The sequence below is a fragment of the Megalops cyprinoides genome, chromosome 8, assembly GCF_013368585.1.
Source record: "Megalops cyprinoides isolate fMegCyp1 chromosome 8, fMegCyp1.pri, whole genome shotgun sequence".
In the NCBI taxonomy this organism is placed as follows: domain Eukaryota; kingdom Metazoa; phylum Chordata; class Actinopteri; order Elopiformes; family Megalopidae; genus Megalops; species Megalops cyprinoides.
Window position 1 is genome coordinate 15,507,265 of NC_050590.1, and position 27,985 is coordinate 15,535,249.

The 27,985-nt window shown below is 38.3% G+C and overlaps 1 protein-coding gene across 1 annotated transcript; it reads right to left on the reverse strand.

The window, feature by feature from the left end:
• Positions 1-3,327: 3,327 nt before the first annotated feature.
• On the reverse strand, positions 3,328-27,979 carry dusp22a (dual specificity phosphatase 22a). The gene is made up of 7 exons (XM_036535066.1): positions 27,638-27,979; positions 26,494-26,527; positions 25,068-25,150; positions 21,992-22,041; positions 13,898-13,972; positions 12,930-13,101; positions 3,328-4,690 (listed from the first exon to the last, which is right to left on the reverse strand). Exons 1-7 carry the CDS (start codon positions 27,656-27,658, stop codon positions 4,496-4,498), a joined length of 630 nt encoding a protein of 209 aa, XP_036390959.1. The 5' UTR covers positions 27,659-27,979; the 3' UTR covers positions 3,328-4,495.
• Between the last annotated feature and the right edge of the window lie 6 nt (positions 27,980-27,985).

Genomic DNA, 27,985 nt, shown 5'->3' on the forward strand with positions numbered 1-27,985 from the left:
CAACTAGGGACATAGCTAACTGGCTGACAATAAAATTAGCTAGCTAGCTGCAACTTTTCAAGCTTATTTGGCTGGTAGCTTGCAAGATCATAATTAAATATGTTAGTTAGCAAGTGAGCTAGTTGGCTTCTAAAATACAATGCCATCGATTGGCTTCTTTCCCAATTGTTCTTCAAAATCACAGCATGATTAGAATTTCACTGAATTTTCAGCTACTCAACTCTCTACCTTGCTAGCTGAAAATAAGATAACTAAATTTATGTAATTAGCTAGTCAGTTAATTAGGTAACTAGACAATGAGTGGTCAAGCAAGCCCACTGAGTAAAAATAGAATTACCCAGTTCTCATGCTGGGTGACTCCTGTTGAGGTTATGGTATATTAGAAATATTGTTAAACTTTTAGTCAGGAGTTTAGTTAGCTCCCTAGCAAGTGTTTATGCACACTTAAGATAGCCATCATCTATTCACTGCCAAGCCTGAATATGGGAAGAGCCCAATGATGAGGAATATAGAAAGGGACTGGAGTATTTTTGATGGTGTAATGTATCAGTAAATTTAAGATAGAGACACACAAGAAGCTTACCTGGTACTAAAGTAAATATTTTAAGGGCCTTACATATAGTGTGATAAAGAGACAAGAACCAGACAGTGCCAAACATATTGAGACAAGGGACTGTACATGAACTCTCTGTCAACATATATACACTTAAATGTACAATCAGGTATAGTGTAGTGCAATCAATGCAGCAAGTGAAAGCCCATTGGGGATCCAATGGCTGAACATAATGAATGTACAGAGTGTTCAGGGGCTAAGTGTTCATTTTGGGGGTGAGGTGGTGCAGGTGTAGTACAGTGACAGTTTTGCTGGAGGTAGCTGAATGTTATTCCTAGGAGGACTATTTAGCAGGCCAACTGCTCTCCGGAAGAAGTTCTTGAGGTGGCGAGGTCAACGGCAATCTTCCCTGTATGCTTCCTTGCTCTGGCATCAGGCAGGGCATTGATGGAAGGCAGATGACAGCCAGTTACCCTCTTAGCTGTGCGGCTGATGCTCTGCAGTTTTCCCTTGAAGTGGGTGGAGGCAGTGCAAAACCGCAGGGTTATAGAGCAGCTCAGAGTGCTGTCAATGGTGGACATATAGAATTGAACAAGTTGTGAGATGTTGAAGAAGTGCTGTTCAACATCAAACTTCTGCTGCTTCCCTGTACTACCTCAGGCTACTCTGTGGTGTTTCCCTCAGCTTTCAACATGAAAACAAGCTGCTAGCACATGCATTATGTGCTATGGCATTTGTTTTTATGGAACAGGAGGTTGTCTAGGGCAACAGTGTAGCATAGTGGTTAAGGACCTGCACTTATAACTCAAAGGTTGCTGGTTCGATTCCCCGTTGGGGCACTGCTGCTGCACCCTTGGGCAAGGCAACCCACAGTTGCCTCAGTAAATATCCAGCTGTAAAAATGGATAACACTGTAAGTCGCTCTGGATAAGAGTGTCTGCTAAATGCCAATAATGTAATGTAATCTAGGATATGTACTTAAAAAAAGTTTACAGACTGTCACCTGTCACACACCTTTGTTTGCTTTGTGTAATCCATACAGTGAAGCAAAAAAGATACAATTCATGGAACTACTTTTTCCACTTAGTATTGCTTCCTGTTCATGGCCTATTCTAGCACCAGCCCACTTCTCACTTTTTACACTTTCCTCTAGTACAGTAGACTACAGCAGTAAGATGGAAGAAATAGTTGCAGGAGAATCAGCTGTAATAGTAATAGTTGCCAGAATAGCACTATTAGGACAATAGAAACTCACACAATTCAGATCCCACTGCTTTGGTAGAAGACCTCTATGTTTGCCCAACATTTACAACAAAAGTTATGCTGCATTCTGGTGCACGTTTTACAAACCATGGAATGAGTAGGGGTGCCCTATGTACCACAGGTAACTGAATGGGTTTACATCAGTACAATGACACTGACAGCCATTGTAGAATTAATGACTCCTAATGCAGCACATTTCAGTTGTTCTTTTATTTCTGTACTTGGATATAAAAGACATTATGAAATATATTACTCAGTTTCTGTAAAAGTTACATTTGCTATACAGAATAGATCTTTCACAAGTATGGAAGCTATAGATTGGAGCATTTCGTATGTTACCATAATAAGAACATTTTAACAGTATAAATGACTACTTCAGTTAACCAGGAGAAAAAAATTAAGAATAGGAAATCCACATTTCTTGTAGTGATGACTCAGGCACTGGTTCCATTAAGCACAGGATTTCTCCAGCAGAGATGTAGTGGATAGATCTTCAGGACATATGTTTCTGCTTCTCTCTATCTCTCTCTCTCTCTGTCTCACACACACACTGTAAGTCCAACCAATGACACTACTGGCACATAGTTTCAAATAAAATGAAATACAATTGGATTTTAGACATATTTTTAAATTAACTTACACCTCTGATGTGTGATCATATAACCCTGGGGCTTCAATTTTGTTAGTGTTGGTTCTTGCGCAGCAGTCATAAACCAAATTATGTTTTCTTCAGTACCAGCTTGGGAGGTTAAGGATCAAAATGAACAGAAATGGTTAATGTTTCATGCCAGTGCCGCACCAAACAGTGGTTTGACAGCCATCATTTAGAAACCATGAAATGCGGATGCAGTGAAGGTGAGGTCACATGACCATGGTCTGTTTTAGGATGTGAGCCCATCTTGTGGTTTGTGTTCACCTTCGCAGTGTAGGTGTGACCTTCATCCATGTCTGCTTTGGGGAAGTTGGCCATGGTGTCTTTACTGTTCCAACATGAATATTTACACCAGTAGAATAGACTTAAATTTCATCATGTTTGTGCATGCAAATTCAAGAAAACAAATGACCTGTTTTTTGAGATCATGCAAATGTGAGTGCTATTATATACACTGTTTTTATATTTGTTTTAAAATATATGTTCAACAGCAGGACCACACAATGCTCTGCACCTCCACCTGTGTCCAACTTCAGTGCTGAAGTGATTTTTCACTTTTCACAAGGTGAGAAAAGATGATTAACCTATGGTGATCAAATTCCGAAGATATTGCAGTGTTTGCATAAAAGGAGGTATGCCGGTCACTGCATATTCAAACAACCTCAATTCACACACCTGAGCCAACCTCCGGTCATGTATTCATAATCAGGAAGTGAAACAACGTTCATCAACAGTGAGTGCAAGTTGCGGTGGAGCAATGGTACCTTTTCAAGCTGTGAGGAGGAAGATTTCATTTCGCTTCGCTCCCAATTAGATTTGAAGACACATATATCGCTCCCAATCAGATTGGAAGAAATATAGCCCTGCCATTACCAAGTAAAAACTTAACAGATTACCAGTTCTGAGATTGTATTTTATCGTGCATAAAGCTTTAAAAGTAGTTCTTGAGGTGTGCAGCTGTAGTTTGGAAAAAAGGGAAAAAACTGATGTTTTATGTTAAAAATTGACTGTGGACACTGAAAGGTAAAATGCTGTTCTAAAAATATATTAATTGGCATATGAATTGGCATCATTTAGACAGCTCACTTTTGTTACTATACTTTTGGCTCATAAATTTAAATATATACATTTCTGATACAATATTCTGGGCTAATATGGGTTACGTTAGCACCAACTGTAACGTCCATTAAATTATCAGTAATGTGGGCAATTTGTAAACATGCACAGCAATAATCACATACATTTAATATTTAGCATTTATTAGCAGCCATCATTCAGCAAACCATGTACATGTAAATGCATATTAAAATATTCCTGATACATAACCCATTTAATACAATTTGGGAATCTTCCAGTGGTATTCATTTTACTGAGACTGTCGGTATAGCTACAAACACCCAAACAAGGGCTTATATCTCCTTTAAATTTCCATGGGTCTGATTAATTAAGCACACATTTTCTAATTCACCTGTCTCAAAAACATATATTTATTGTTTAAAGTTTTAAAGAATTCATATGGCTTTAACAGAAGTGCTCCACTAAAATCACAGAAGGCAAAGATATTTTATCAGTTTGTCCACAGACCTCAAATGGACATAACATTTGCTCCTGTCAGTCATGCAAGGGTGTCACACAAAAACTTAAGGACAGTCCCTACTGGCTCCTCCAGTCAGGACAACAAAGTAGTTTTGAGCCACAGCATGCACGGTCTCATTTTGCATTCTTTTCCAATCATCGGAAGTGATACTACCTGTGGCCTGAAATAAAAAAGGCTTGTTTTCTCAGTGCCTTCATGTTAATTAGAAACAGTGGTGGTCAACTGGTGGCAGAAAACCATTGATAACGCTGACTGAAAGCTACATTTGGGTGGTGGGGAAAAAGGTATCTTGGAGTTCTAGTGCATAAGAACACTTCTTAAAGCTTCTACCTAGGCCAGTGTTCTTGGCATGTCTGTTGTGAAGAGACAGTTGTGCTTCTCCTGTAGGTTTCTCAAGCTTTGGCCTCTCATTGCGGCTTGATCTGTTGAATCAGCTGTTGCTGCCAGAGCCGTATGCATTGTAGGGTAGAGGATAGACACTTGTGTCCTGGTTTGCCCAGATCTCTGTTCTCAACTTCTCGCGCTCCTGCTTCCGTTTCTCCTCATACTGCCTCAGCAGCTCCCCCACTTGCTCCTGGTCCTTAAAGTGGCTCGGCCTGAAGGTTGCCCTCAGCCAAACACGGTACTGGGGAGAGAACAAAGGGAGGCGTGAGAAAACTCTGCCTGGACACCTGCCACTCAAAAAGCTCACCTTGTGAAGGGGATGTGTAAGGAGTCTGTGGGCATTAGGTTTACCGCTGGTTCTCCATTGTGGGTAGAGACTTGCGTGTAGGATTTTTTTTTTTTTTTGATAAAAGTGAATAGAAAAACATATCAGCTAGTGAATTGTTTGTATGGGCTCAGCATGACAATGCTAGCAAAACAAATGGGGATTTTTCACATTAGTACACTGAAAGCCTATCTTATTCCTTGGTCCTTAAATGTAGATTTTGAATGAAGCAAAAATGACGTTCAAATTCACAGTGGCTTCATACAAATCACTGCAGTCCTCTTAAATGTTATCTGTCAGTTCTAAGAAATTGTGAATATCAGCAACAAAGACAATGATCAGGTACAGATTAGGAAAAGGGGTTTTCTAAACTGGAGTGGCAAACATATCAATCAAAGAATGAAGGGCTCTGCTAGTGTTTACAGAAGTCGTTTTCCTGTGCATGGCACAATGGTCTTGTAGAAAAAAGGCAACTTGTGAAAAAGTGCTTTGTATGGGGGCAGCACCTGCAAACGTCTCTCCACTCACACACATACGACTCTGAGCTGGAGGCTGCACTGCATTGCAATCCAGGGGAATTCCTTTGTTTTTCTAAAACTGTTCCTTCTGGTGTCTAAGGATCTTATCTTTTCAGTGGTTTACTGGAAGTTAACACCAACATTTTGTCATGCCATGTGGCATGGACACATCTACAGAATACAGACCACAAAAGACACTATCCTATCAAGGGTTGTTTCTTCTTTGCTTCTTATATACACATTGTTGCATCAAGACCAATACATACTTACCCTGAAGGTGGACCTATACAGTAAGCATTTAATCTGCAAATACACTTGGCATGCATAAAATATAAAAATATGTCTCAACATCTATGAAACACTTTCTTTATCTCATTACATACAGAATCATTATGGTTAATCGTAACATAACCATTTTTTTCAGGAAATATATCCATTGAGTCAAAGCAGCAAACTAATCTAATCTAATGTTTGGATAAATAAATAAGATAATACTAATACTACCACTACTACTACTAATAATAATAATAATTATTAGTGTCCTCAAACAAGCCTTTCTCTCAGCTGAGAACTGTTTCATTGTGGAACTGTACACATCCTGTCCCCATACTCTCGCTATACTTACTGTATGCACTTTTGTACGTCACTTTGGATAAAAGCGTCTGCTAAATAAACAAATGTAAATGTAAATGTAAAGACAAAGGTTAACACTGAAACAGTAAACTTATGGTAACATTTACGGTAATATAATAATATAATAATAGCATATCATTTCATAGGATGACAACACATCAAATCATTACAAAGGACTGACATGAATTGGACATTATTGTTCTTTACTTATGCAAACAAAAATAGGGTCTATACAATGGGAAATGTAGTCCCAACACATACATTGCTATGTATTCACAGAGACAATGTACAGTATACATAACACTCCAGGGCCTATCATGTTAAACCTAACATAGAAACAAGCTTTGTATACACACTGCTTAAGTTAGACAAAGATCCCAGAGACAGATTGTGGGAAACCCCTGGAAGAAGTCCAACAGTTGAAAATGGGGTTGAGCTCCGTGAATTATCTTAGCTCGTCTTTAAAGCAGTGCCAGGAATCACCCCCTGTTTCCTTCCTCATGATACGTTTCTGGTATATTTGTAAGTTCTTGCAGTTCTTGAAAAACATTTTATTAGCTGTTAACAATTTACAATAATGTAAATTGTCTTAATTTCATTGAAATTCTTTCAAATGCAATCTAAATTTGCATAGTCACATAAGCAACTTTTCAGGAACCTTTATCTCAAATCTGAGCTAAAATCTTTTTACCATTCTACTTCATGAATGTCATAATTTTAGTAATATAGTAGTATAGATGTAGTAGTATAGTAGTATAGTTCAGTACACTACTGATTTACAGCATACAGGTTATACCTATAGCATACCAGCAGTCACATCTGCTCCTAACCCTCAGTGTAACAAGATGTCATGTATACCTTACTGATGACTGCTAAAATCTGACATTCAATGATGGAATATATGGAACCTTCTATCCCCAAGCTACAAACAAAAGTGATCATGGATTATTTCTGAAACTCTGGCTTGCTCATGATATCTTGATTCTATATTAGTGCAAAGAAGTTTGACACTTTGGATTGTTGCCCTCCACTCTGAGGATCTTTCTGTTTTCACATATTTCAGATCTATAAAGTTAGGGAATTATAATGTCAGACAGGCCTACATTCCGTATTGCATATTTCTGATTGCTGTTCAGTATCCTGTTGGAATTCATACACAGGGAACCAGATTCCTTATTCAATGAAAACAGCTTCCACCACACATTTAGAAGACCATTCCTATCCAAAGCGGCCAAACGAAATGCACTGGTTCTACTAATGCTTTCAAGTGATGTATCTGATATAGACATATTGTAACTATGGTACACAATATGGTGACACAGGTAACATAAAATAATGATAACACTACTGAAATGTGATCCAGTCTTCCCTCTGTGAAAAGTCAACCAGGGATGACAGGAAAATTTGGTGGTGGTGCATGTTGAGGCTAGTCTTGAATGAATCAAGCACACCTACAACTGGAAATGAATGTGCTATTACTTTTGTTTGCTATATGATATATCTGCAATATGATATATCTTGCGAAATGTGACCAACCGACAGTATTCCTGAAAAAGGCTGTAAACTATGGACTCTTGTGAAATACAGCCCAATACAAAAATGTGTAAAGGAGATTATCAGAAAAGAGGAAGGAACTTATAATAATAATGAGTTACAAACATGGCCTAATACATGAGACTAGCCATATTAATTAACTGGGTTGTGGTTCCATTGAGTATGTTTTGCTTTGCTAAAAAGAGCATTTTCAAACAAGACAATATTTGAGAGGAAATTATTCTGTGAACAAAACAATAATAAACCCACAACCCCATGTCTTTATTGTCTAAATGTCTATACGAATAGCTCTGAAAGTATCTACATCCTTTAGAGAACATCCACAGGACCTTTGAAGTCCAAGAGCATATGCTGCCATTTTGTTTCAGTTCTGTTCCATTAGGTTACATGGGATTTTTTATCACTTGAGGCTATCAAGGCAAGAAATTGGGGACACACTAACCTTGAGTGACATTTAAACAATGGAACACTTGGCCGCATTCCAGGTTTATGGGTTTCATGATCTTTTTGCTTGTACGTAACTTCTATACTACCTCTCTGGGCCTGGTTATCCGCTTGCATGGCTTCTCGTATCACTGCTACGCAGACGATACCCAGCTATATCTGTCGTTCCCCCCTGATGACCCCACAGCCTCGGCACAGATCACGGATTGTCTTGCAGACATATCCTTATGGATGAAGGCACACCACCTTCAGCTAAACCTCTCTAAGATGGAACTCTTGGTCATCCCAAGCCATCCATGCATCACAGCATAATTTTAAAGCTTGCCTCAAATAATCTCAAACCTTCTAAGGTTGCAAGAAACCTTGGGGGGTCATGATTGATGACCAATTGTCCTTCTCGGACCATGTTGCCTCAGTCTCTTGATCGTGCTGCTTTGCACTATACAATATCCGGCCCTACCTGTCTTAATATGCTACCCAGCTTCTGGTACAGGCTATCGTTATCTCCCGCCTTGACTATTGCAATGCCCTCCTAGCTGGCCTCCCAGCATGTGCGGTGAAACCACTACAAATGGTTCAGAATGTGGCGGTGCGTCTGGTTTTCGATCAGCCCAAGAGGGCCCATGTCACCCCATTGCACATTGAGCTCCATTGGCTACCTGTGGCTGCCCGTATCAAATTCAAGTCTCTCGTGCTTGCCTACACAGTGACCTCTGGGTCTGCTCCGACATACCTGAGCTCAATCATACAGGCTTACCCTCCTTCTCAGCCGTTACGTTCCTCCCAGGAACGTCGTCTAGCATTGCCATCCCTACACACAAGCCAATCTCAGTCCAGAATATTCTCATATGTAGTTCCCCGCTGGTGGAACGAGCTACCTTACGCTATCAGAGCAGGGGCGTCCCTCTCTATCTTCAAGAACCTCTTGAAGACCCAGCTCTTCCGAGAGCACCTCCTCTCCTAACGATTCTAACAACTCTAACACAATTCCATCTCCGTGCACTTTCTGCCTCGCACTTCTTGCTCCCGTCACTACTTGTTTGTCTCCGGTGCTTATCTATCCTTGTGTCTTCACCTCATTTACCTTCGTTTTCTACTTTTCTTGACTTATTTAGCTGAGTTTAGTTGTTTAGGTTGCACTTAAAGATTACTTCAAGGTCTCTTGTAAGTCGCTTTGGATAAAAGCATCTGCCAAATGACCTAAATGTAAACGTAAATATAACTTGAAGGAAGGAACAATGAAAAATGTATAGATCAAAGTTAGAGAGCAGTTGGCCTGTGATCATTCCTAGGTGGTCCAGTACCCAGGTACCATATTTTGATAATGGTTCTTTCATTCATATAGGAAATGCAAGGTTTATCAGTAACATTAATGGGTATAGCTAGGTGTTTAAGGTTGACGCTTCTCCTGCAAAACTTTACTTGTAAAGCACATGTGACAGAACTTTAGGGTAAACACATGTATTTGTTACTGATTGGCCATTATCAATGAAAAATGCATCTTCACTTGCATTATATTTATTACAAGAGTACTGTACATACCAACCACATGCAAAATCCCTTTCTGTTCATGTGTTCTAGCCAGTGGGGATCCCCACTTGATAGTTTTAATGATTGTTTCTCACTTAGAGGTTTTCACAGTAAAAGATCCACAAAAGTAAAACAGCAGGTTTGGTGACAAATGGCAATATTTTCAGACATGGCAGTTCCATTTGCGGAGTTGTACTAACACAAATATACAAACATATATCTGAGAATATTTACCATGCTCTTAACCAGTTAGGTGTGTATACAGTGATTTTTTCCTTGTACTTCTTTACTGCACAACAGACAGAAGTGAAAATACAATAAAAACATTCAAAAATCAGATAAACTGGATAAATAAAAGGAGAGTCCTTCCTGAAAAGTCATGTTGCAAGCCTCCTGACAGAAATTACAAACACGTGATAACCCACATTTCTCTAATGCAATTCCAGCATGCCCCTACACACCCCCTGAGTTCCTCTATTCACACACAGCATACTTCACAAAAATCAAATTATCTTACCCAGGCTCATAATTGCTGAATATAACAGGTCTACATTGTTGCATCTGCACTGCAACATCAGAAAATAAGTACAGGACATCAAACAACAGGAAATCAATTTTCACACCTTCACGTCTTGATGCACAGAAATATACATAAATATATTTTGCAACCAATGTAAAACACCCAACAGCTGTGTATTTGTATTTATCACAGGACACATTTCCTGTTTAATGTCTTTGGTAGTTTACTCACGCTACAGGCACAGTGTGTACCAGACACAAAACATTAGAGGTCAAGCTCACTGAACAGTCATGTCTTCAAACCACAGACATCACAAATGCATGGACCATTGACCATTACAAAAGCAAAATATATTGCACACTGTCTTTTATTTGGCAGAGGGGAGTGGGAAATTTTACTGGATGCAATATGCAAAGCCTACAGCCCAAAAGGGATGGAAAAGGGCCAAACTCTTTGGGTCTAATTGAAGCACAAACAAAAAAAAAAACACACACAATGAAAATATCTGGGCAGCAGTGTAGCATAGTGGTTAAGGAAGACTTGTAACCAAAAGGTTCCCGGTTTGATTTACCATTGGAGCACTGCTGCTGTACCCTTGGGCAAGGTACTTAACCCACAATTGCCTCAGTAAATATCCAACTGTATAAATGGATAACATTGTAAAAACAGCAACGACAAAAAACTGTAACCTATGTAAGTCGCTCTTGATAAGAGTGTCTGCTAAATACCAATAATATGATGTAATGTAAAATATCCAAGGACAAACCATACCAATATCAAGCTGTACATGTAGTGATTCAAAATCAACTGCTCCCCAGAACCGGGCTAACTGTTAAGGCATAAGGCATTAAATCAATTAACTGTCAGCAATTTCCAAAAATTCAAAACTCTGAGCCTATAAGAGCCTATACCTCTGTGTAGACTCTGAAGATCTGTGCTGCTTTGGGATTACTGGAGTTGACTGCAGACACAAGAGAACCATTTATATTTACATTTATTCATTTGGCAGATGTTTTTATCCAAAGTGAGGCACACACAAGTGAAAGCCATACACAGAGTTACAATATTAGATGTGCATGACCAGATTTCAATAGTTGGCCAGACAAGACACAGGCCAGCTGAGAACCAACTGTTGTAAATTTAAGTAACATCATATTAAATTATGATCCATGTTGGTATCCTATATGTTAGAGGGTAAACTCCCAGGGGTTTCACTTAAGTTTACTCGTACCTTAACAGACATGTTGATTAGCATGAATTGATTTCCTTGCTTTCTCCTCCCAGAATGACCTGTTGCCAACCAATCTGGCTTCAAAACCGACCACTCCATTGAGACGGCCTTCCTGTCTGGTGTTAACACCCTGCGGGCGGTGAGAGCTGCCTCCAACCACACTGGGCCCGATCATTCAGGCACATGGCTTCTCCAACCACTGCTATGCCAATGACACCCAGCTCTACCTCTGGTTACAACCTGATGACCCCATGGTCTCAGCATGGATCTCCGCCTGTCTCTCAGCCTGGATGAACAAGCAGCACCCTCAACTCAGCATATCCAAGACTGACCTCCTAGTCATACCAGCCAGCCTGTCGATCCAGCACGACATCACAGTACAGCTCGGCTCAACAACACTGACTTCGTCTAGGTCTGCAAGGAACATGGGGGTAGTGAGTGATGACCAGCTAAAATTTACCTATCACATCACGATGACTGCCAGATCATGCAGATTTGCACTGTACAAGACCAGGAAAATCAGGCCCTATCTATCTGAGTATGCTGCGCACCTCCTTGTTCATGCTCTGATCATCTCAAGACTGCACTACTGCAATGCTCTCTTGACTGGCTTACCTGCATGCACTATTAAGCCTCTGCAACTGATACAAAATGCGGCTGCACGTCTGGTTTTCAACCAACCAAAAAGGGCTCACATTACAACTCTTTTGGTGTCGCTCCACTGGCTCCCTGTAGCTGCCCGCATTATGTTCAAGGCCTTGATGCTTGTGTACAGGACAACCAACAAAACTGCACCTACCTACCTGAACTCACTACTGCAAGCCTATGTTCCTTCCTGACTGCTGCGCTCTGCCCCCAAATGGCATCTGGTGGTCCCGTTGCATTGCGGCACAAAATCACTATCACTTTCTCACTTTGCCCCGTGGTGGAATGAACTTCCACACTTCATCTCTTCTGCCGAGTCCCTCTCTGTCTTCAAGAAACATCTGAAGACACAGCTCTTCTGCTCTCACCTGAGTACATGAAACACTACCCTCTAAAGGAACTTCTCATGTCTCAAAACTGTTTCCTACTAAACTCTAAAAGAAAAAAATGTAATCTAATGGTACAACACACACGTTAGCACTACCAGCTAGCTTGTACCTTGTCTGGCCAACCACTGAAACCTGACCATGCAGAGCTTCTAATATTGTTGACTCCTTACAGTTTTTTGCTTGCGTTGTACTCTGCCTCACTTGTAAGTCGCGCTGGATGAAAGCGTCTGCCAAATGAATAAATGTAAATGTAAATGATCAAGCTAAACAATAGCGGCAATACAGCAATTTGTCCTGTACTGTAAGTAGAATTTGACGACACAATTTCAAACCAAATCTAACACGTTCACAATTCTGTCACATCATGAGATGACATATAATCACACAAAGTGAAGTGGAAGTAGCCACAACATAAAGCAGTGAGTAAGGATAAATGTCCATCTGTGTGCAGGTGGGGGGCAAGGGCTACCGTTTTTAAGAAGCTTCCCTGCTGTGGTTCAACTCCTTCAAGTACAGTCAGACAAAGCCTTGACTTAAAAGTCAGTAATAGGCATACATTACTGCAGACAATGAAAATTGTCCAACTACTATTGATGCAGTAATCAAGAGTGACTGCTGAAAAGTCTGAGTCATTTTCTGAGACTGTTGCTAGAAGCTGTGGGTGCTTGTGTGATGATACCAGTGCACATACCTCAGATACCAGGGTCATCTGAAACTCTTGCAGCTGCTGTTGGAAGCCGAAGTTAGGACTGACGAAGTAGCGCACAGCCTTGACAGCAGAGAGGCACTCCTCCCAGCTATAGTTGGTGACAGTCATCAGATAGGCTACCACCAAGGTGGTGCTGCGGGAGACCCCGGCCAGGCTGAAGCCACATTAAAGACAACAGCACACTGTCAGCTCAACCACAACTGGCTGAACCCAGCGGACATCTGGAGAAGTCAAAAACTAACTGATTTACAACATAAGGCTGATTCACATTTCTTATTTTTTCCTCCTTTTTCCCCCTTAAATTCCTTGAGAATGTAGAAACAACATTTTATGGAACGAAGAAAACGTCAGGTAATTTTTTTTTTTAAAAGGACAACTGTCTTTAAATGACACCACAAAACATCTATTAAAACTGTGGTTAATAGTATAGGCAATTGGAGATCATATCAGACTTAAATCAGATGTTCTCACAGAATAGGCAAGCTATACTATGATAAATAGCAACAAATATTGTGATTAGGCACATGATGAGTCTCTGAGATGGAATGAAATCAGAATCAACACAGGCACTTAAGTATGATCTCAGTCACTGGTTATTGGGTACTCTTTCAGGGAGTTACTTTGTTTTATATTCATCATGTCATTGTTGCTGTAAAATAAGTCTTACCATTCTGTGGTACATTTCAGGGCAACCAGAACTGCTGGAATATTATGCCTCATTTATCTGGCTAATGCCTAATGAATTAATCTTGTACTTTGACAAACATATATGAATGATGGTTCAGCAACAATGTAAGGTGTGCTTGCTGAAACATCATGCCTTTTGAAGAGGCTGTCTGAAGAGGCTTTAAACTAGCAAGAACTGAAATTCTGAAATGATCTCTACACTACAGGAGAACCTTGCATACAAGACATGAGCCCAACCTATGGCCCAACCTACTGGTACATACCAGTGTACCAGGCAAGCACCCCCCTTCAGGCGACTCTCATGGATGAAGCCAATGCACTCCTTGAAATGTTGTAACCTGAGGAAAAAAAAACAAACAAAAAGCAACAAAATTAGCATGATCTGATGTCAGACATGCTGCACCAGATCCTCTCATGTCAGACAACTGTCTGTATCCCTCTTCCCTACTTATATCATTTTATGGTATATGTGCTATAGTAGGGTATATCTGCTGCTAACTCAGGTCCCATATAAAATAATTCCTTGTTGGTTTATTATCCTTGTACAGGACACTAACATGTGCTGTGATATGATGTTATACATGGGGGAGCACATGACTTCTCTTAAAGGTGGTAGAAAAGACTTGCTGACTGGAATTCTCTGAAAAAGATCTGATCAATATCACATCATTGTTCAGATGACCATTTGTTTACACCTGATAATAAATCTTATTGTAAATTTTACAATTTAACAAACACAGTGGCGGCTGTAATATTTTCCACAAAAGCAGTGGAGAGCATACTTCTGTGACAGCTGTAATAATCTCTTTGTCCTTTTGGCATTATCACTGGCATGTTCATGTACAAAGGCCTGTGGACTTCCATTTGAACAGCCTACAGCTACTGAGATGTAAAGTGTTCAGATAATTCAGCAGAGACCTCACCCTGATCTTTTGTTTGTAGATGCTTTATGGCACTTTTATTCTATTTTGGTTCAGACATGTACATTTGCACTTAATAACTGAAATGTGAGTTAACAGACTGACACAATGGCATTGTTCCTGACTCGGGGGACCTTGCTGTACGCCACTGTTGAAGGCATAGAGACAGTACTATCCTAGTCAGAACAGGCTAAAGTTTACTTCTTTCAGTTCAGGAGTCCTCTCATTTTGAATTTGTTTCTGGTCTGGTTGTGTAACTACCTCCTGAAAAGTGTCTTGTTTTTAATTTGTTAACATACATTACATGTATACCCACAAATGCAGGTTAGAACTTCTTATTTTCTTGGTTAGTAATTCATTTGTTGTTTTACTGGGATCAGTTTAAAAAGCTAGGTTTTGATGGGACTGAGGGTAGGTTCATAACAGACAGAGGAAATACTCAAATTACACTGAAATTGCACTCAGTATGGCATGTGGTAGGTGGAACATTGTAGGCCAGTTTGTCGCTTCATATTAATGAGGGTGACACTTGTTATGGAAAGAATTTCCAGTTAGAATATCCCACACAATGTTTGAATTATAGTGCATGTCAGGACTGCAACTGCCAGAGGGCTGAAACTCCCGTGGTGATGCAGTGGCAATGTGCCAAACACTTCCTACCTCTGTGTTACTCACAGTGGAGAATTATTAACCAGACCCAGTCAACCAACGCAATAAGACCCAGTAGAATATACAGACTGGCTAACATTCCATTTTACCTGAAACTAGGCAGGGAATTGACCTGAGTGTATTAGTAAATGGAAGTTGCAGAGCCATAAAAGCTTTAACAAGATATACAGTCTGTGTCAGAACATTTCATAGGAAGTTCATAGGTAAGTCCGCATTGTTTAGGTGCCTGATGAGGTTACTGCAACTGATGAGGTCACTGCAAATTTTTCCTTTCCACTAGCAAAAAACACATTTGAATAAAGCACATGAAGGGAACGCACACACGCACATGCGCACACACACACACACACACGCACACACACACACACACACACACACACACACACACACACACACACACACACACAGAGTTACTACACATAGTGACAAAACTATTTAGTATTTAGTAATTTGTTTCTGGTTACTGTGCTATCACACTGATTTAACCTAATACATAATGGTATTATCTCATTTCATTTTTTCATATCAGACCAGTTAAAAAATTGAATTCTATTAATCATTTATATGAACAGTATAGCCTGATTAATTTCTACAAGTAGAAACCTGTGAATTATTTCCCATGCTCCCACAAATTCCCCAAATACCAAGAGGAAATACTTGTTTACATATTTCACAATAGAAACATATGGTGAAAAAGAGTTCTTCAAAGTGCGGCATTCTTGCTCAAGTACTTCAGCACTAGACGGCTGTCAAAATAGGCCAAGTGTCGTTCTTTTCTTTTTTTCTGGAATATATCCTTTTTGAAATAAATGTCACATCAGCACTTCTTTCTGTCACAGCCAGAGGTTTCCGGCTGTCTTGTACAATGTGCAGTATTTCTTAACTTAGGCATTTGTGGTTTTTTTAAAGGCTTTGCTCAAAACAAAACAACTTCATTTACGTTGAATCACAGCGAAAGTTGATTCCAGACACAAAGGCTCAGTAAAATGAAATAATCCAATCAATCTGTTCCTTTAAGAACTTCACATTTCATGTCATTTTTGACATTTTGATAAAGTGTTGACAGTCACAGTTTTAACACAGTTTTCCATGTTTGTAAAATACCTAATTTTGCTTGTCAATCAGTTGAGACCGTCTAGCTTTGCTCACTTATAAATATGGGTTCCTTTGACATCACTGTATTTATAATCGTTTTCAGAATACTTACATAAGTAACAGTCTACACACTCATTTAACCCCCATCAGTCTTACATGCTCATGTGGGGCCTTCTTACAGCAACTCTAAACTTGCTTCTGTACCCAAGAAATGTACCAAGCCCTAAATCCTGAAGTATTAAAAGGTGAAAAGGGGAACAAAATCTTCTATCAGCTTATGGGCAAAAGAAGGTCTGGGGACCCCATCACTTCTTTTCACAATAAAATGGTAAAATGGTAGCAATAAATAATATAACATTAAGTATAATACACTTTCCATGGAAATTCCCAGAAAGTTACATCAATGAATTCCTGAATATGTTCAATCTATTTTAACCATGCAAGCAGAGGTTGTAGACATAGCAACCTATCAAAAAAGGAAGCAAGTCAGTGAGAGAGAGACTTTATAATGTAATTGAATGTAAAAGAACATCAACGTGTGGGTCAGAAGTCAGCTACAATGAAATGAATTTTCAGAAACTGTGATATATACAGCTATATTTCACAAATATCAGACACCATAGGTGTAATACAGGTACAATAATAGAATTAATATATATGCATGCCTTATTTGTTTTAGGCCATTAGGTATTCTTGTAATACAACCCATGTACAAAATCAATGACTCACTAACCCGAACCTGAAATATACCAAACTTCAATGTAATTTGAGACTTTCTAGCAATCCTAACTATGATATGACAAGATATGAAACAAAATGCATACTGTGAAAAAATACTTCATGAGGCTGTGAAACAACTCCCAGTAACAAGGAGAAGGTCAATAAAACTGTTTTGACCGTATTTTACATTTAACACATGGTGCATCCTATCATCATGTACAGCACCTGGTAGACACTGCACACCTGTGTAAAATCATATGCTTTTACATCAGAGCCTTATTAGAATGTGATTTTAAAGACACTTCGATGAAAGTATGAATAGGCATAACACCTTCAATTACATGGGTGTTTGAAGGGAAAGGAATTATAATTAATATAAAACTAATTCTGACTGATGTTATCTCACTCTTGAGAACTGTGACGAAGAGTGACGCATGTGCTCATACACCAGGGACCCTATCTTGACAGTTCCTGACTGTCACAGCCCACTGGAGGTCAGTCAGGTGTGGTCACTGGCCTGAGAGACTGGGAGTGATGAAACTGGTATACAGTCCGTTGCCCTTATTTTTAAACCTCCTGGATTGTGACAGAGTGTTTTTAATAGGCGACGGTGGCTGGGGTGCTGCTGGGTGTTGAAGCACAGCTTCCTTCCTCTACAGCCTGCAGGCTCCTCGATTGCAACAGGATCCCAGGAGCAGGCCAGAGCACAGTGATATCTCTCCTTATTGCCTAGCACCAGCTATTCGCTGGTCTCAAACATCAACAAAAATGATGCCATTCAAAATACACTCTTTTTTAATTCAATGAAGTATAATTATGGCTAAAATGCTACAGATCTTTGTCTAAATTCACCTAAAGTCTTCCCACCTGAATAATCTAAAAGACATAATAATGGGGCTTCCTTGTTGTAAGAAAGTTACTAACAAAGCATAGCCCCATGACAGACAACCTAGAAATACTGCCATTGATGCTTTCTATAAGAAGTTCAAATCAGATTTTTTTTCATCCTCAATTAACCAACATACTGCAATGACCAATGCACTGTCAAAGATATTATTGGCCAATAAAGTATGGTGCAATTCAAACTTGCTTCCCCTGTTTGGTTAATTCAAACTATAATGGTACTTTTTCTTCTTTTTTTGATGACACGCATGACAGGTCGAGGATAGGCGAAACAGATATGCATAAAAAGGAAGCAAATAACCATATAAATAAATACTTTGTACTTGTTTTAATAGTTAAAAAATGTTATTATCAGTTTAGGATGCACATTGGTGACAGTAGAATGATAAGATTACCGCCTTATAATTGCCTTTGTCTGTCCATTATGCTGCCTGACATTCTCTCTACAGCTGCCCATGAAGGGCATGAGATCTATTCACTGTCCTTTTCATACTTTTCGTCCTACATCTTACTGCTTTCTTCAATTAAGGTCACCAATACAAATGTTGTGGTAAGAGTACCTAAATGTATTATTTGTTTTGCCATTATTACAGGCATAACTGTAAAAACTAACATGTATTTTGTGGTATCGATGTGTTAAGTGCAAGTTAGTCAGCAGGGAAGCTGATTCAGAACTGTGGCATAACTGAAGGATATATCAGTGCTGATGTTGACACACCTCCCTTCTACAATCCATCATTGAAAAATCTGGTGTGAGAAAACACCACATTGCAACAGCTATCAGAAATTTCAGTAATGGCTTTGATATATTTTTAAGTTAAATAAATCCTTTTGAAGTGATGCATTTAACTGAAAGCCTATTTGCTGCAGTACTTCACAGCTTTATTCTGAAGGTTGACTGGTCCAATGAACTCACTGCACTTTAAGTCTCACTAAAAGTAAAGTAAAGGTTTGCAACCCAACCTACGAGGTCCTGATGAAACATATCAGGATTGGGTCTATAACTGTGTTATAGCATGGGGGTTTGGGTGGGGTTGGGTCAGGCTCAACATTTCTGGATGTCAGATTTTGAATGCACAGCTGTCTAGAATCTCGTTTTGAGTGAATTAAATACACACAAAGGGAATCAACTTTTTAAGGCTGCAAAACATATCAAGCTTATTTATTTAGACAGGAGGAGTTTTTTTCTAAGTGCCCTCCATTTTCCTACAAAGGACTGTTCATTTTGTTGAACAGAATTTTCTCATTTGTATTTGTTTACGTATACAGACTTCACACACTGTATAGTACACTGTTTTCCCCAAAAGGGATGCACAATAATGTGTTCATTTGTTAGGCTGTTGAACATTACATACTGTGGAACTTTGTTTATACAAGCCTTTATTCATACATAACTATGTATGCATGTATGAAACTATATTTAAAAAATTTTCATCTCATACTTATGTTTGATACCACTTTAATATATATTTCACCAACCAGAACACCCAAACAAGGTATCCCGTTGCTAGTACAGTGAATGGAAAACATAATATTTGGTTGTGTAACAACGGCATATCAAAAGATCTGTATCATCAAGAGTTCCAGCTGCACTGTGGCCTACTCAAAGAGACAAAGCTCAATGAGAAATCCCCAGCTGTGACATGTACAGTAGAAGGGAAGGAAGACTCTAGAATGTAATTCGTGCCTAACAACTTAACTTGTCACACACAGTCAAAGCATACATACAGCAAGAGAGGGAAGCCCACAACACATGCTGCCCCAGAGGGCAGGAGGGAATCTACCTACTGCTGTAATACTCGCCCACAGACAAATCACACATTTGCCATGTGACTGGAGGGAACTTCGTTACTTTACAAATTACTGTGATAGTCATAACTGTTGAGGAATATTTATATTCATATTTAAAACAAGCTGTCCCAGACAAATTTTCAAAAGAACACATTGTTCTCCTATCCATTTACCTTATCTACACACTATGACACACATTACAATAATTTAATTTACTGATTAAACTGTCTCATGCTGACATGCCCTTCATACTTTTGTTCATTTTAGCTGATAAAAAAGTTTACAACAATCTAACCGCTAAGAACAGCTTTAGGTGCTGCATGACATCATTGTTTATTTAGCATATACACCCTTCCCAAGCAATTTGCAATTCTGAAGATACAGTCACACTTTTCCATCTTGCACTTCATTAAATTACAGTTTTCAGGAGAGGTTTGATGACCTCGATGATGATGAGGTTTGACCTTTCTGGAAGTGTAGTGGAGCTGCACTGGCCTATGATCCTCTGGTCCAGAGTCTGGTGCTACCCAACTTAACTCAACTGAGTCTTAACCGCTACTCAACAATGCAGCCACTGCTGCTGTGTGAGCATTTTTATTCAAGACAGTGGTGACAATATAAAGAAACGGCAATAACAAAATGCTGAATCCTCAAAGTATGGTTTCCTGTTATTTTAACATACGCATCTCTGTTTCTGAGATGTTTAAAAAAACTAAGAATGTTTCTTCACACAACTTCTTCAACGCTTCAGTTCCCACAAATGTTCAACATTATCAGTCCCCAAGACTCTTGACTACAGTATATTTACATTGCCAGCCATTTATGCATTTAGTCACATTTTAGCTATTTTGTCATCTCGTTCACAGTATGCTGGGTTGGCTATCCAGTTCATTATAAACAAGACAAACGTAGACATGAAATGCCAAGTAATGGTGACCACGTCACAGTATAGATATATCTGGGCAATTAATGTTTATCATTCTGCCACAGAAATAGAGTTCAAAACCATTGTACAACAGGATAAATGGGTGCAACATTACATCTCTGATGTGGATATGTGAATTTTGTAAAAAACACTTACCTAGATTACATTAATATTGGCCATTTAATTTAGATTCCTAATGAACATGACCTCTTTTCCACACCCACCCATAAGCTAAAACACTAAACAACCATATATTTATACCCAGACCAAAAGACTATCACATTTGTATTGAGTACTACATTTGTGTGATTTTGAACAGATTTGGTTACAAGAATATTTGCAAGTAAACCATTTTTTTCACTTACAAAGGATTATGAACAAAACTTCACATGTCTAATGCGCAATGTTATAAACACAGGCTTAATATCAAGATGATCCAATATTCATTACTGCTTTTTCTTGCTTTGTTATTGTACTGGTGTAGTGTAATAAGCACATTTAAGCTAATATTTAATGTCACAATCTTAGACCAAAATATGAAGCTTGTAGCTGTGGTCTGAGCTAGAAAACTGTCAGGTGCTGTGAACCGAAGGCTACCATGAAATGTGCCACTCCTCATAACATAACATAATAATTAATGAACCACCTTTGATCAATGATGGAATTATGTTTCACGATTAGGTAACACTGTTTTGTTAACCTGAGCCCAGCTAGTGGCAGCTTGGGATCAGTCTATATTTTTGGAGCTGGGCCATGTCACAAGCATGTCCTTTGCTAGCAGTACTTTAGTTCCTGATCCCAAAATTGTGTTTATTAAAGACCAACAGAAACTTGGATCAATATTGTGTACATCTCACTGGCTGTGTCATGTCTCAAAGCAATTTAGACTCAAGATGGGATGAAGTAAAATTAGAAAGGCTGTAGCGCCTCTAAGGCTGCCATCATTCTACCAATAATGTACCTGAGCAGACATTCTGTAGGTAATCTGCCCATTCTGGCATGTCTGGAACTACCTTGACATGACATACGGTAATTTCTATGATTATTTGAAGTGCATATACTCAGCATGTATGTCATGTTTACAGCTGCAAAATATATAAGTCTTATTCTTAGATTTTCGAAAAAAATTGACAGGATATCAATTATCTTTTATTCCTTCAGGTGGACACCGAAGGGCAGATTCTGCAGTACAGCATTAGACCACAGTGTTCTTTAAATGTGATGCAGTTCTTTCTCACTAATTCAGTTTAAAACAAAGACTTATGTTGAGTGCAGTAAAAAAGGATTAATTTTCAGTGATCCAGATGAGCGAATAAGTGTACATGAATACTCACAAGTTTTGGTTGGATGAATCTGCTGCTTGTATACAAAGGTAGGTCATGTCCTGGGAAAGAGAAAGCAAATATCATGGAACAAACTGGTTTGTTAAAACACGTGTGGTCCTTCAGAGTCTTGCTTTCAGTGACTGCAGTTTTATTTGATGTATTAATCTAGTGCCACTGATCTGTTTGTTTAGCTCTGTTTTTTCTACTCCAATTATATATAACTGCAACACAGCTATCATTCAGAGAGGAAGTAATGTATTGTGTAGCGCTTCACACAGTGAGTGTAACACAGCCAGAGATACCCCAAAGATGCAAACTGTATCGCTGTGTATAACCATCTATTAATAGACTTTAGCCATGGAAACCAGACATCACAAAATGATAAGTGTCCTTGTTTCACAACAGTATGGTTTATGATAACAATGTGTCTATGACATTTTTAAAAATGCTTCAGTCTATGGTTTAATTTCTAACTTTACGAGAGAAATGAGAAAAAGCCACAGCTGAGAGAGAGTGTTGAAAGGCAACAGAAAACTTTTTGTCCATCTGTGTTTTGTTGGGGCTTGTTGTGTTGTCTTTCTTATTTTTGCTTGTTGTCTTCATTCAGTGAACTTGCAATGGGGATTCATTTTAGTCTGAGCTTGTCTCCAGCTATCACTTTGTATATAAATACACACCTGGTGTGACTGCATCTCATGGTTCTCCTGTCGTTCCCAAACGTTCATGCAGTACTTGTCACAACACTGAATATTTATATTGTATTTCATGTGTTCAAGTATAATTAAATGTTCAAGCATTTATACAGTATTAATATCTTACGGCTATTTGACTTTATCTGGCCTGTTCTTGTGAAAATTTCTATTCAGGCATATGTTCAGGAACAAAACACTATGTATATGGACAAATGAGATACAACTCCTGATGATGTGGTTTAATACCGAATTCTGAAACAACACTTTTTTTACAGTAGAGCAGAGAACCCTTATATTCTAAAAGGTTTAGCTTGGTGTCCACATTTACTTGAAAGTAACATTTCAAGTATTTTGTCATTCTTAGTATATTCATTCCTGAATTAATATTCTGTATGAGCTGTTTTCATGCATACAAAATGATATATGATGCTAACAATTAAGCTCACAACTGCGAGGTGTTCAAAATAAACAATACCTGTACACATGCATAGCCTCACCCTCCAAGATGTGATAATGCTTTGAATGTTTGTTCAAATATCAATCACACATCAGCAAAAATATGTTGGTTTTACACTACATGCATACAAAAAGAAAATATTTGAATTTGATGTGTTAAAAGCACACCAATATATTGGCAAGCCCTCAGACCTGATGCAACAATCTCCATTTAGCTTTAGGCCTACTTGCTTTTTGTTTCGCACTGACTACAACAAACGGAGTAGTAGCAGGCAACCCCTTACATGGTCTAGATATGCGCACACTGAACACTGAATAATTGATCCACATTTAATTTTGATGTACACACATACATACATTAAGTTCAAGCACTAAGAATTCCAAATGAGAAATTTTCTTGGCTAACATATGTTGTTAGTAGTAATATGAATAGCCTACCTCCACTACCCAGCTCATTACATTTATTTATTCAAAATATTTAATTCATAATCAGCTATGTACATGATTAGCTCATTTTCAAAATTATTTAACATTCTGACTAATAACAGGTAGGATGCATGTGAACAACTGAATAACTTGGTTTTGTCAGAATCAAAGTTTTACAGTTGCCAAATTAAAGCTTGAATTTTGTGCTGCAAACACACTGCCCTCAAGTGGTCAACAGCAGTATTACATTTAAAAAAGGAGACTGCATGTTAATATTTTTCCTGACCATTATTTCCAGTGACTGCTATGCATTTTTTATTTTTCTGAGTTAATACCACTAAAAATGGAAATACGATGGTAATTTGGGAACAATTCTGTTTTCTAAAACAACAAAATGGTGTAGTGGCAAGGAGCTGAACCATGGGTCCCAAAAATTACTGGTGTGACTCTCAGACTGCCCACTGCCATTGTACCCTTGGGCATGGCACTTAACCCAGACTGCCTCAGTAAACATCCAGCTGTATAAATGAATATAAGTAAAATGTAAGCTCATACACTATGTAAGTCACTCTGGGTGGGAGCTTATACTAAGCAACAAGTAAAACATTAAAAGCCTTTTTATCTTGATTTAATCTTTAATATATTTTGGTATGTATGATGCTATCAAAAAGTTGTTGTTGCAAATTACTTCATTTTACAAATTCAGTCATGGGCAGATGACTAATTTATTTTCTTTGTGGCATTTTCTGAATGCACAATATCTTTGTTAGGGTGTCCACACAGACTGCGTCGTACACATTCTACACAACTAACAACTACCTCTCTCGTTTGCATTTATGTAAAGTATTATATGCTGATCTAGACACTACGGTCAATACGTGAGCCAAATTAAATGCCAAATTGGCAGTGTTGTGACTTTATACATAAAAATTGTTTCTTGACAAATATAATGAATGAGAGAATACCATCAAACCATCCTTTAATTACAATTGCAGGGTGACATCCAAATTATTATATGCTGCATGACTTGATTCAAAAGCCAAACACACACTTTCTTGGTAACAATATCTTTAAAAGGTAATTTTCGGGTCAAATATGGCATAACCAGTCAAATATGACATGAACTGGTCCAGTTTGTGATCTCCTAAGTAAACATGGAATCTACATTCATATTGGCTCCAAGGCAAATTACTATCACTACTTACTATTACACCCTTAATATTTTATGTATTTTTAATTCCAAGAATTATGTTTGTATCTGAATTATCCACTGGATGAGTGAGATTTTTAATATGAGCTATTTCAAGCTTTGATGCGTATCACTGAATAGTAAGATGTATTGTATGTATTGTCATCTTTCCTTTTGATTACAGTAAAATCCTGTCTGGTTTCTCTGTATGACAAGACTGAATAATCCAAGTAAGACAACAGCCTCTCTCTCCCCTTTGCTCAGAATTCACTCTTTAGAACCAAAAACCACTGCTTCACTCCACAGAGGCAGCTCTACTTACCTGCAGTACTGGCTTGGCATTGTGATACACTGACAAAATGTGCGTAATCCCATTTTTGGATAACTCCTCTGTGTTTTCTGAGTCTATGGGATAAAAAAATGTTTATGTTTCCATTGGGACAATTCTCAGTACAACATATAAAACATTTTATGAGATGCTATCTATGCTACATGAAAGAAGAGAAAAGATTTTGCAAAGTCAATATATTTTTCATAGCATTTTTAAACATTTGTGAGCTATATTTATAATGGGAAATACGCTGCAAATTTCAAAGGTTTACACTTATATCTGCACACAATTAACACTTAATTCAACATGCAACATTTAACAAAATCAACTGTTAGAATATTAATTGATCACTATCAAATTCAATGCAAGTAAACATATGCAAATCAGATTATTTTTGAAGCACACAGAACAAAGAAAGGTGACCATCAGCTAAATCAGCTCGCACAGGAACCAGATGCATACAGTGACACACTGTGGCCATGGAACGCTACAGCAATGTCTTTATAAACTACACCACGCTGAACTCTGTAGCGTCCTTTTAATCACCAGTTCTAATGACTGCATTTTGAAGTCTCACAAAACTAGGTTTGTGGATCTCACAATGACAGTACGATTTCACATACATTTCTTGTGCAGATTTGATCTAATCTGACAAATTAATTGAGACCCACAAATACTTGTAGTGTCAAAGACTCACAGACTCAGGTTTGACTGGGGGCTTTGCTTTGGTCTATTTTCAGCTTATGAGCAGTTCTTGTATCATTTTGTGTTGCCATCGTCACAGTGACTATAATTAGAAATTGCCCTGGGGTCTACAACTTGGGAGAACACTGCTCATATTGCAAGACCCTGAAAATGCAAACTGGCCAGCTTTTAGCATTTGTATTTGGTGTCTTGATTACAGAATATTAACCCATTTAATCCCTATTGTCATAGAGCCATATCTGGGAATACCACATGGGTTGGAATGTGACTTTGATTTTTTTTTTTTCATTTCCCGATCCCTTATTAGTATGTATATTTCACAATTCGCATACTTTTTGGCAGATAAATAGGGTTTAAAAGTAAATAAGACATTGTTCTAAATCCCACAAAATAATTGATTTTATTCTAAATTTACAACAGAATAATACGTTATGGTGTTAATTTCATCGGGGAAAGCACTGTAACAATGGACGGTGCTATTATGTGTAGTGTTTTATTTCAATACAGTTAACAGAAAAATCTGCAGCAAATACAAACCATAATATACCTAAGCAAAGCAACAAATGTTATAATAAACCAGTATTATATTGTCAGTGATAAAACCTGTCAATTTGAAACATCCAAGAGTAAAAAGTTCAGGTCACTGTTTGAATGCGTTTTTAAATCCCCCACGCACTTCATGCTGGCTGTAATTCAGGAGAAATGTGCCTACCTCTTACATTTCCAAGATAGAGACCATCAACGACCTTGAATATAAAAGAAATTGATACGGTTGAGACAATGGAGAAATTCATTTTCTATCAAACAAGCTAGTTTGATAACTTTACTCTAAGCCCACCACCATATTTAATTTGGCTGTGAAAACATTTTTCGTCTTAATTTCATATACAACCGCATATGAACTATAAATATAATCTATGTGCATCATGCCAAAAGGATAAATAATGCCACCAACAAGCGAATTTACGTAAACATTTCCTTAGAACACTTCACTCAATAGAAAATATCATTGAGTCTACAGATAGAAACTTGTAAGAAATCTTAAAGAAAGAACACTTTTTGGCTTGGAATGGCGCCTACAAAAAATGTTTACGAAAAAATATGAAACATATTGTTAGGCTGTGACGTTGTCTTTAGGAGGATGATTTAAGGAGAGGGCAGTTAGGTCATTGCCCCGTTCTCCCACTAATCAGGAAGAATGCTGTTTTGAAATGATTCTGAAACTAAAGTCCTGGTATTGAACTGACCCTCTGTACGTACAAATGCACGTGCAACGTGGATAAGGTATTTTAGGTTTAAGATGACACTGCTATGGTCTACATGTTCTCTAGTCTCTAGTCTACATAGCTAGCATAGCTATATTTTAGATTGTCAGATGACACTACACAGAAATGAAATTAAGATAAATAATACAACAATCAACTTTTCAATTCGAGCGCTAGTGAAAACAGCAATGCCTAACACAGCCGCTTGTTTTAAAAGAAAGAAAGAAAAAACACAAAACAAAAACTACATAGCTACCTAAAGCTAGCATTAGGCACTTCCTTGAACAGCAAATACACGGCTGGTTAGGTAATTCGGAGTGAGTATGTTAGTAACTACCTAGCTAACGTTAGCTAGGTGTTGCACAGAATCTAAACAGTTGTTTTTGGCTTGTGTTAGCTACCTAGCTTGCGACGCAAGCTTAATATTTTCTGTGATTTCTTTCAAAATTTTAGCAAGGTAGCGACGTCTACATGACTAACGTTGTACATGACAACTACGTTGCGTTAGCTATCCATAGGGCTAATTTAGCAAGTTACCAAGCTGTCCTATACAAGCAATAAATCCGTAAAACTAGCTTAAGCTGCATTTACCTTGTTCATTCCGTTTCCCATGGCTCATGTAGAGAATATTGACAGTCGGCTAGACTAAAATGATAACTCAAGCTTTAACGGAAAATAGATATTTCAGGATACTACCAATGTCCGGACGGACTTTGGCTAGCTAATGTTATGCATTTCCAGCATGTGTTTTGGGTAGTTGCGCTCTTGGCAACACCAGGCAGAAGCTAGATGCGCTTGAAATGACGTGCGTTTGAGGACCTTTCTTTGACTCAGATTTCAGAGGTCAAACGCTGTACTGTAGTTAACATTTGCTGGAGTAGTTCACCTTATGGATGACAGCACTGGCAAAAGCCTTCCGGTTTCTGTTGAAGTTGTTGC